General features: G+C 43.7%; 1 protein-coding gene across 1 annotated transcript; it reads left to right on the top strand.

Moving 5' to 3' along the window:
* The first annotated feature begins 2382 nt into the window (after positions 1–2382).
* Positions 2383–11230, top strand: LOC136423976 (mucin-22-like). The gene is made up of 3 exons (XM_066412376.1): positions 2383–9172; positions 9640–10664; positions 11186–11230. Exons 1-3 carry the CDS (start codon positions 2383–2385, stop codon positions 11228–11230), a joined length of 7860 nt encoding a protein of 2619 aa, XP_066268473.1.
* Positions 11231–12310: the final 1080 nt, after the last annotated feature.

The raw sequence follows: 12310 nt of genomic DNA, 5'->3' as shown, positions 1-12310 counted from the left end.
AATAGGAAAAGATCAACCAAAACTATCACACAAAGATGTGAAAAGAAACAAGATTCAAACTTCGTGCATAATTATAGGCTAAGGAGGATGTGGCGACATCTATGCTTTGATGTAGCTTAGTTTGGAAACGCCAACCTAGATTATCCAGATGAGTGGAGCAGCTAATTGCGGCATCTTACGAGACGAAATTGTAAACATTCCAGACGTTAGGAATTCCGTAGCATTTTTCTTCTTTCCCAATCGCACATTGTCTAAAGAAATGGCCGTTATAAGACTACAACAAGTTGCAAAGGGATATAAAGGAATCATAGAACTTTAAAGTAAAGTTTGAAAATGTTAAGACAACCTATAGTATACAAAAGTTGGCCTCATTTCCTAATAGAAAGAACACCACACCAACTCGCTTCAGGCGAGATATAAGTCCGACTGGTTGAGGTACTAGGTATTGCACAAAACTAGGTCGCATTGATCTTTCAAAAGATTGTACACAAAGGATAGAAATTCCGGACGGTCACAAGTTTACCAAAAGATGCAAAATCTCCCTGAAAAAAACTTTGACAGTTCGGAAAAAATAAGTTGAAAGATATCTATTCCGTCTAATATACGTCTTTGGTACAGAATAGCTTACAGTTTAGTTCAGTACATTGGATCGATGTTTAAATTGAGATCTAGAGTACTGTCCATTTCATCACTATACAGTAGTAAACATAGGTTGGCCACTTGAGAGCCCTGGTAATTGGATCAATATAGGTTGAAAACCTGAGACAGTCCTGTCCATTGGATCAATATAGGTTGAAAACCTGAGACAGTCCTGCCCATTGGATCAATATAGGTTGAAAACCTGAGACAGTCCTGTCCATTTGATCAATATAGGTTGAAAACCTGAGACAGTCCTGTCCATTGGATCAATATAGGTTGAAAACCTGAGACAGTCCTGTCCATTGGATCAATATAGGTTGAAAACCTGAGACAGTCCTGCCCATTGGATCAATATAGGTTGAAAACCTGACACAGTCCTGCCCATTGGATCAATATAGGTTGAAAACCTGAGACAGTCCTGCCCATTGGATCAATATAGGTTGAAAACCTGAGACAGTCCTGTCCATTGGATCAATATAGGTTGAAAACCTGAGACAGTCCTGCCCGTTGGATCAATATAGGTTGAAAACCTGAGACAGTCCTGCCCATTGGATCAATATAGGTTGAAAACCTGAGACAGTCCTGCCCATTGGATCAATATAGGTTGAAAACCTGAGACAGTCTGGCTTATTTATATTGGATGAATGTAGGTTGAGAACTTGAGACAGCCTTGCTTATTGGATGTATGTAGGTTGAAAACTTTAGTCTGTCCTTTCTATTGGATACATATAGATTGAGAACAAGATAGTCCTGTCCATTGGATGAATATAGGCTGAAAACTTGAGATAGTCCTGCCCATTGGATCAATATAGGTTGAGAACTTGAGACAGTCTTGCCCATTGGATAAAATTAATATAGGTTGAAAACTTGAGATAGTCCTGCCCATTGGATCAATATAGGTTGAGAACTTGAGATATTCCTGTCCATTCGATAAATATAGGTTGAGAAACTGAGACAGGCCTGACCATTGGATCAATATAGATTGAGAACTTCAGACAGCCCTAGCCCGACCCAATTGACCAATATGCATTGAGAACTGTCCTTTCCATTAGATCAATATAGGTTGAGAACTTGAGACAGTTCTGCCCATTGGATAAACAAAGTTGAGAACTTGAAACAGTCGTGTCCATCGGATTAGTATATTCTAAGAAAGTCCTGTTCATTGGATAAATAGAGGTCAAGAACTGTGCACTGTACACTGTACAGTCCTGGCCATTGCTTCAAAATATGTAGGAGATGATTATATACTAGACCTGCATGTTTTGACTCCTAAATTCAAGCTGTCTAATTCTCAGCAAAAATATTTATTTCGTACTACTTGTATGTAATTATCTGATATACAGTTATGGTTTGTATATCATATTTTCTAGTTTTCACTGGTCTTGTTGCATGTAATATAAATTTATATATTGAAATATTTTGCATTACTACGGGGTTTTGATTTTGATTTGTATTTTGAACATAATTTGTATTTTGAAAAAAAAACCGGATACATTTTGCTCTTTTCCAGACCATCTGACGATACTAAATGAGTCATCCAGTTTATTGCAGTCACCTGCCGTTACATTAAAACGCCTTCTAGAAGACTTCTCATCAACAACACCTGTTTCATAGCAGCACAATGAGAAATACATAATTATCGGTCAACATGAACGTTTGAGAAACAATACATACAACCCTGGGACAATCCGACTCAAAAAACGCTCAGTAAAAAGCAAACTTAATTTAACCAAAAATAGTGCAATGGAAGTGACCACAACTGGCGTCACCTCAATCAACATATCATCGTCAACCGTAGCTTCTCAACAGACTACAGCAGAGGTGGTGTCTGTCGTTCCAACAGTAGAGCAAGAGACTACACATGGGGCAGTATCGCTTATCCCAACCGTAGAGCAAGAGACTACGGACGCGACAGTGTCTATCATTCCAACAGTAGAGCAAGAGACTACGGACGCGACAGTGTCTATCATTCCAACAGTAGAGCAAGAGACTACGGACGCGACAGTGTCTATCATTCCAACAGTAGAGCAAGAGACTACAGACGCGACAGTGACTATCATTCCAACAGTAGAGCAAGAGACTACGGACGCGACAGTGTCTATCATTCCAACAGTAGAGCAAGAGACTACGGGCGCGACAGTGTCTATCATTCCAACAGTAGAGCAAGAGACTACGGGCGCGACAGTGTCTATCATTCCAACAGTAGAGCAAGAGACTACGAACGCGACAGCGTCTATCATTCCAACAGTAGAGCAAGAGACTACGGGCGCGACAGTGTCTATCATTCCAACAGTAGAGCAAGAGACTACGAACGCGACAGTGTCTATCATTCCAACAGTAGAGCAAGAGACTACGAACGCGACAGTGTCTATCATTCCAACAGTAGAGCAAGAGACTACGGGCGCGACAGTGTCTATCATTCCAACAGTAGAGCAAGAGACTACGAACGCGACAGTGTCTATCATTCCAACAGTAGAGCAAGAGACTACGAACGCGACAGTGTCTATCATTCCAACAGTAGAGCAAGAGACTACGGACGCGACAGTGTCTATCATTCCAACAGTAGAGCAAGAGACTACGGGCGCGACAGTGTCTATCATTCCAACAGTAGAGCAAGAGACTACGGGCGCGACAGTGTCTATCATTCCAACAGTAGAGCAAGATACTACAGATGCGGCAGTGTCTACTGATTCAATAGTGAACCAAAAGACTACAGCACCGATGGTTTCTACCGTTGTAGAGCAAGACACTACGCAAGGGGCAGTATCAGTTATCCCAACAGAGCAAATGACTACGGATGCGTCAGTGACCATTATTCCAACAGCAGAGTTTCAGACCACAACGGAAATTACAACTGCTACAACAACGGCGCCGGATGAAACCACAGCAACGATGTCAACGGCACCAACGACACAGCAGCGCACTATTACGAGAGAACCAGGTTCTTCAGTAACAACACAGCCTCAGACAACTACAGCCTTGTCAACGTCTGAGACAACGACTAATGAGCAAACTACAGCGGGAGTATCAACTACTGTTACAGCAAGGCAGTACCAAACAACAACTGATGAAACCACCACTACAGCACAGGATCGAATCACCACAGCGATAACAACTGCTCACACAACAGCAAAGGATCAAGCTACGACACCTTTTGAATCCACCGCTAGAACAGTGCAGGGTCCGACCACGACCCCCGAGGCCACAACGACACGGGATAAGACAACAGTCAAGACGCCAAAATCAACAACGATACAAGATGAAATAACAACTGAGATATCAACTGTTGCAGCGACGACAAAGATTCAGACCACCATGCCAGCATCCACTGTTGATACAACGACACAAGATCAAATCTCAACCCATGTTTCAACTGTAATGCCAACCACAGAGGTGTCAGCGGCTGCAACAACGAATCTAGCAGTGTCAATCATTCCAACAACAGACGTGTATGAATCTGCGACTGCGCCAACAACGATGTCGAATGAAACCACAATGAAAATGCCAACCACAACAGCTACACAGCAGAAGACTACAGTGAGAGCAACACCTAATGTAGCAGTGTCGATTATTCCAACAGAAGAACATGAATCATCAATACACACGTCGACTGTTGCATCAACTACACAGCCTCTCTCTACCGAGGTAGCTTCAACAGCTGCAACAACACAGGGTGGCACCACAGTACCAACCGCTATAGCAACTACACAATCTCTCTCTACCGAAGCAGCGTCAAGCGCCGCAACTACAACACAAGATGGCACCAAAGAACCAACCACTGTAGCAACTACACAACCTCTCTCTACAGAAGCTACATCCACCGCTGCAACTACAACAGAAGATGATACCACAGTACCAACCGCTTTGACAACAACACAACCTCTCTCTACCGAAGCGGCGTCCACCGCTGCAACTATAACACGAGATGCCACCACAGTGCCAACCACTGTAGTGACTACACAGCCTCTCTCTACTGAAGCTGCGTCAAGCGCTGCAACTACAACACGAGATGGCACCACAGTACCAACTGCTCTAGCGACGACACAGGAGAAAACAACAACGATGACGTCAACTTTCAAAGCATCGTCAGTAGAGGGGACTACGACTTTACTCTCGACTGTTACAACAACGACGCTTGAAGAAACCACAAAAGAGACATCAACTGCTGAATTGATGACACAGTACCCATCCACCATACCGGTTTCCACTGATGCTGTACAATATCAATCCATGTCTACCCAAAAGGTGATGACTACGAATGCGGCAGCTTCGATTTTTCCATCAACAGAGCATAGCATAGCAGATACAACTGTAGCAACAATGACACAATCTCCACACACTGCAGCGGTACCCACGTCAACTGCTACAACGGCTGGACAGGTTGAGACTACAACGAAGTTATCAACTGTGACAACAACGACACAGGATAAAACCCAAACGGAGCTGTCAACAAAGCCAGAGACTGAATTCACAACCACTGATGCTACGGCAAGTGTCTCTACAACGGCGTCTACTGCAACAAGGCCCCCACCATCCACAACTAACATTGCAACAACTCCGGATGACACAACATTACAAATGTCAACTAATGAAGCAACAACAGAGCTTCTGCTCACCACAATGGTATCAACAGCTGAAATGACGACGCGCACGAAAACTACGCAGCATCAAACTACAGTTCAGGTGTCTATTGCTGCAACACCAGAACATCCTATGTCTACTCAATCGGTTGAAAGGGAGACTACAGATGGGGTAGTGTCCATCTTTCCTTCAACAGAGGAGCACAGCGCAACAGAGACAACGGTTGCAACAATGGCAAAGGATGCCACCACAATATACATGTCAACCATTGGAGCAACAAAAGAACTACCTACCACCGAAGCAGCGTCTACCGCTGTAACAACGACACATGATGACACCACAATGCAAGTGTCGACTGGTAGAACAACGACAGGTGGACAAACTACAATTGCTCTAGTATCGACACAGGATACAACCACAACATCGGTTACAAGTACAGAGCATCAAACTATGTCTATATTCCCAGAAGAGCAAGAGACTACAGAGGGAGTAGTGTCAATATTTCCTACAACAGAGGAGCAGGCGACAACGTTATCCTCGACTCCAGGACCAAAGGTTACAACGGGTGGAAGTGCTACTACGGCTGTAACCACACCAGGTTCTACAACTGTAAAAACAGAGAGTACAACGGGCATAGCAACTACTGAAGAACCAAATGTTACAACAGACATTGCTACCACCGATGCTGTAGCTACAGTAATAGGTTCAACTGAAAAACCGTTAATTGCAACCACTGAGTCTGCTGCTACAGAAAGATTTTTAACGGAAGCACCAGAAATTACAACTGACCTCATCACCACTGAGGCCGTGACTACAACACGCTTTACAACTGAAAATCCAGATGTTACAACGTTCTTTACCACCACTGAGGATGAAACTACAGGTTTTACAACTGAAGAGCCAGACATTACAACATATTCTACCACCATTGAGGACGAAGCTACGACAAGGCATACAACCGAAGAACCAGAGACTACAACGGGCATTGCCACCACTGAGGCTCTAGCTACAATAATACCTGATGTTACAACAGACATGATCACAACTGAGGCTGCAACTACAGCAAGCTTTACAACTGAAGAGCCAGATGAAAAGACGGAAATAGTCACCACTGTTGCAACCTCAACTGCTACAACGACAGACCAGGGTCAAACTACACCACACGTATCAACTGCCGAAATAACCACACACGGCTTAGCCACAGAAACAACAGAGGCGTCGACTTTTGACACGACAACGTCTAGCGTTCTGGGCACCACAGCTGTATTAAGTACAGTTCACGTGACAACGGAGGCATCGAGAATTACAGCAACATCGCAGACAGCTTCTACAACAGGTGGGTTGAGCACTCGGCTTCTAACCACAGAACAACAGACATCGTCTCCAAAAACGGACATGGGCACCACTGATGCTACAACTACAGCAAGCTCTACTGCTAAAGAAACAACTGCGGTAACAACGGCAGGTGTAACAACTACAACGCCTGCAGTTTCGACGCAGAAGACAACCACAACTTCGTTGACAAGTGATGCAAAAAGTACAATGCGTCCAACTCTGTCTACTTTTCAAGTTGAGCAGGAGACTACAGGGGAAGTAGTGTCAATCTTTCCTACAACAGAAAGGCAGGCGACAACACTATCCTCTACTCCAGGACCAAAGGTTACAACGGGTGAAAGTGCTACTAAGTTTGTAACCATACCGGGTTCTACAACGTCGAAACCAGAAGTTACAACGGACATAGCAACTACCGAAGACCCGGTGGTTACAACAAACGTTGCTACCACTGATGCTGTAGCTACAGTAGTAGGTTCAACGGAAGAACCGTTCATTACAACGGGCATTGCCACAACTGAGGCTGTAGGTACAGAAAGAGTTTCAACTGAAGCACCGGAAATTACAACGGGCATTCTCACTACTGAGGCTGTAGTTACAACAAGCTTTACAACTGAAGTGCCAGAGATTACAACGGTCATTGCCACCACTGAGGATGTAACTACAAGCTCTACAACAGAAAAGAAAGATGTGACAACAGAGTTTACCACAACTGAGGATGAAACTACAACAAAACATACAACCGAAGAACCAGATATTACAACGGCCATTGCCACTACTGAAGCTGTAGCTACAGTAATAGGTTCCACTGAAGAACCGTTAATTATAACGGACATTGCCACCACTAAGGCTGTAGCTACAGAAAGAGTTTCAACTGAAGCGCCAAAAATTACAACGGATATGATCACTACTGAGGCTGTAACTACAACAAGCTTTACCACTGAAGAGCAAGATGTTGCAACGGTATTTACCTCCACTGAGGATGTAACTACAGCAAGCTCTACAACTGAAGAGCCAGATGATACAACGGTCTTTGCCACCACTGAGGATGAAACTACAACAAAACACACAACCGAAGAACCTGAGATTACAACGAACATTGCCACAACTGAGGCTGTAGCTACAGTAATCGGTTCAACTGAAGAACCGTTAATTACAACGGACATTGCAACCACTAAGGCTGTAGCTACTGAAATAGTTTCAACTGAAGCGCCAGAAATTACAACAGACTCTACCACCACCGAGGCTGTAACTACAACAAGCTCTACAACTGAAAAGGCAGATGTTACGAGCGAGGTTACCACCCCTGAGGATGAAAGTACAACAAAACATACAACCGAAGAACCAGAGATTACAACAAACGTTGCCACAACTGAAGCTGTAGCTACAGTAATAGGTTCCACCGAAGAGCCGTTCATTACAACGGACACTGCCACCACTAAGGCTGTAGCTACTGAAAGAGTTTCAACGGAAGCACCAGAAATTACAACAGACATGGTCACCACCGAGGCTGTAACTACAACAAGCTCTACAACTGAAGAGGCAGATGTTACGAGGGAGGTTACCACCACTGAGGATGCAACTACAACAAAACATACAACCAAAGAACCAGAGACTACAACGGACATTGCTACCACTGAAGCGGTAGCTACAGTGAAAGGTTCAACTGAAGAACCGTTGATTACAACGGGCAGGAGCACTACTGAGGCTGTAGCTACAGAAGGAGTTTCAACTGAAGCATCCGAAATTACAACGGACATGACCACCACAGAGGCTGTAGCTACAACAAGCTCTACAACTGAAAAGGTAGATGTTACAAGGGAGTTTACCACCACTGAGGATGAAACTTCAACAAAACATACAACCGAAGAACCAGGTAGTACAACGGGTATTGCCACCACTGAGGCTGTAGCTACAGTGATAGGTTCAACTGAAAAACCGCTAATTACAACGGACATGGCCACTGACAAGGCTGTAACTACAACAAGCTTTACCACAGAAAAGCCAGATGTTACAGCGGTCTTTACCACCACTGCGGATGTAACTACAGGCTTCACAGCTGAAGAGACAGACGTTACAACATACTCTACTACTACTGAGGACAAAGCTACAACACGACATACAACCGAAGAACCGGAGACTACAACGGACATTGCCACCACTGAGTCTGTAGCTACAATAATAGGATCAACTGAAGCACCGGAAGTTACAACAGACGTGATCACCACTGAAGCTGTAACTACAACAAGCGCTACAACTCAGGGACCAGATGGCACAACGGACATTGTCAGCACTGTGGCTGCAACATCAACTGTCCAGGGTCAAACTACACCACAAGTGCCAACTAGCGAAAGGACCACACAGGGCCAAACCATCATACCGGCGTCGAGTACAGAAACAATAGTGCACTCGACTTTTCCCATGACGTCTTCCGTTCCGGACACTACAGCTGTGTTAAGTACAGTTCACATGACAGCAGAGGCATCGGCAACTGAGGCTTCTACAGGCGCGTTGAGCACTCGGCTTTCCACAACAGAACAACAGACGTCATCCCCCAAAACGGAAATGTTCACCACTGAGGCTAAAACGACAGCAAGATCTACAGCTAAAGAAACAGATGGTACAACGGATTAACCGGCGTAGTAGTAGTTTGCTAACTTTTCTCCCTGTGTAGCCTCTCTTTCTATTGTATGCCTACTACTTGCTCATTCTGATTATCTCCGTGGAAAATGGAGGCATTGTTTTGGGCGTGTCTGTGTCTCTATGTGTGTTTGTGTTTTTCTGGACCATTAACATCAGAAGCTCTGAATTGATATTTGGTTTGTGGCTATGTCCATTTTGAGGCCCCTGGCGGCTGTCCTTGGTGCTGCAGCAGAACTTCAAAATTTTGTTTCATTTGTCCAGTACATGCTATGGTTTTGATTTTTTTTTTTGTGTATGGCAGATAGCTTTTGGTGTAAGGAAGAAGTGGTGTAGATTTGCCCCCCCCCCCAGCAGCTTACTCTTTAACTGCAGGGTTTAGTTGATATCTTTCAATGAGGACAACCTTTAAACATTTTATTAAGGGATAAACCTCTGTTGTTACAGCTACCAAAAGGACAACTATGATGGCAACGACAACAGAGCAGACCATAGCTGTAACCACAGATGCAGAGACGATGGTAACAATTGCTAGTCCTACAACGAGGACCTCAACAATAGCATTACCTACAACAATGGTCTCTACATCAACAGGTAAAACAACAGCTGACCAGTTCACAACTACAACAGAACAACCAGAAACAACAGTCACGACCACTGGGCCCATAGCAAGTGCTTCTACCACGCCGTCTACTGCAACAATGCCATTCACAACAACAGACGAAATAACAACTGGTCAGTTTACAACATATAAAACAGCACTAGAGACGGTAGACACAACCCTTGCTCCAACAACAAAGACTTCTACCATATTACCTACAGCGACAATGCCATTTACAACAACAACCGCAAGAACATCTGGCCCGTTCACAACTGAAACGACACAACCTGAAACGGCAGTCAGAACCACTAGTTCTACAACAAGAGCGTCTACCACAGCCTCCACTGCAACAACACCAATTACGACAATAAGCCAAATGACAACAGGCCAGTCCTCTACTGAAGCTAAAGAAGAAGAGACGACCATACCGACCGCTGGTACTACAAGGCCCTCTACACAAGCACGTCAGATAACAACTGGCGAGTTTACAACAATAACAACAGACCCAACCACGACAGACGCATCAACTGCGTATTCACGAAGCGCCTCTACAATAGCACCAACTGCAACAATGCCATTTACAACAACAATAACAGACGAGATAACAACACCTCAAATCACAACTTATAGAACAGTACTAGAGACGCTAGGCACAACCGCTGGTCCTACAACAAAGGCTTCTACAATAGCATACACCACAGCACTCCCCTCGACCACAAGTGAAACAACGACTGACCAGATAACAACGGAAAAAACAAAGCCAGCAACCACAGTCACAACAGCTGGTTACACAACAAGGGCTTCTGCACTAGCACAAACTACAGCACTCCCCTCGACAACAAGTGAAATAACAACTGGCCAGGCAACAACTGTAACAACAAAGCCAGAGACGACAGTCACAACCGATGGTTTTACAACAAGTGCCTCTACAACAACATTCACTGCAACAATGCCATTTACGACGAGTGTCACAACCGATGGTTCCTCAACAAGGGCCTCTTCAACAACACTCACTGCAACAATGCCATTTACGACAATAAGTGAAACAGCAACAGGTGAATTTTCAACTGACACTAAACAAACAGAAACGACAGTGCTACCTACAAGTCCTACAACAAGGGCCTCTACACCAACACGTATGATAACAACTGGTGAGGTTACAACTATTACAACAGAACCAAAAACGACAATCACATCTAACACTCCTCCAGGAAGGGACTCTACGGCACCCACTGCAACAATGCCGTTTACAACAACAGACGAAATAACAACACCTCAGTTCACAACTCATAAAACAGTACTAGAGACATTGGGCACAACAGCTAGCCCTACAACAACATCTGCATCGACTCTAACGGTTGAAAACACGCAAAGCTCTCTTACACCCACCAGCGTACTCATCCCATCAACACAGAAGAGTACATTTACATCAACTAGTGGGAAAACATCAACAGAAACTACTTCTCATATTACATCTGTCCGTAGTAAAACACCAACCACCTCACAAACGTCGTCAAAATCAAGAACTATAGTTCCTATACAAACTGCAACAATGACAACAGCGTCTTCTACTTATATACACATCATCACACAAGGGCAGTCAACACAGCAGACTAGTACACAAACATCATTGTCAACTGATGAGAAAACATCCAAAGAAACTACTATTAAGACTAAATCTGATTCTAGTACAACACAGCCAAACGTCTTCCAAACATTGATTAAACCAAGCACTACAGCTCCCCATACAACAGAAATCACAACGGGGTTTACATTTGTACTACCTACAACGGTGATGGACACAGCATTTCCCACTACTTCTAAACTTAGTCCACCAACGCAAAAGACCTCAAGCTCGACTGAAGGTAAAATATATACAAAAAGCACTACATTTGCGGGCAGCATAATACTCATGATTTTAGACAAGTTAGGGCAGACAATCACCACAAACATATTCATTTGTAGTTGTAGAGGCTTTTAGCAAGCTGTAAGATTATCCTAAGTCTAGATACTTAAATATGTCCACACAATACATTTCCATACTTGGCAATATTTTATAGTAACATCACAATTTACATTTACAAGTACAGTCGCTGTGGTTATGTAAAGACGTCCCAGATAATTAAAACATATGGTTAGTAGTATTGAACCCTGTTTTGCAGTTCCTTCCATCACAGAGGCGTCAACGGTCACTACAGAATCCACCTCTGAGGCGTCAATTGTCAGTACAGAACCCACCACTGAGGCGTCAGTCGGTGAGTTAAATTTCACGTTGTTTCTTGTAGCTGCAAACAGTTTTTAAAAATGATATCTAAGTGTCCAACAATTGTCGACTACATGATGTCTTCTATAAATGCCCCCTTTTTCATGATGGTATTTTGAATTCAACGTTATTTAGTTCATGACTGATGTTATAGTTATCACTTTTCTATGTTATCTGATGACACTCTGTACTTGGCCTTTCTGGGCATGGATATCAAATAAAGATCAGTATCATTATTATTGTGTGCGCTTTGT

This window comes from Branchiostoma lanceolatum, chromosome 18 (assembly GCF_035083965.1).
Source record: "Branchiostoma lanceolatum isolate klBraLanc5 chromosome 18, klBraLanc5.hap2, whole genome shotgun sequence".
Lineage (NCBI taxonomy): Eukaryota > Metazoa > Chordata > Leptocardii > Amphioxiformes > Branchiostomatidae > Branchiostoma > Branchiostoma lanceolatum.
Note: the sequence above shows the minus strand (reverse complement) of the source record. Positions and strands in the feature narration are given on the sequence as shown.

Bases quoted from the DNA above. Each gene is read 5' to 3' on its own strand.
- LOC136423976 (XM_066412376.1), top strand. From the start codon at position 2,383: ATGGAAGTGACCACAACTGGCGTCACCTCAATCAACATATCATCGTCA. The intron at 9,173-9,639 runs GTACAACGGATT...CTGTTGTTACAG, and splicing joins TACAGCTAAAGAAACAGATG to CTACCAAAAGGACAACTATG. The intron at 10,665-11,185 runs GTAACAACAAAG...TACACCCACCAG, and splicing joins CAACTGGCCAGGCAACAACT to CGTACTCATCCCATCAACAC.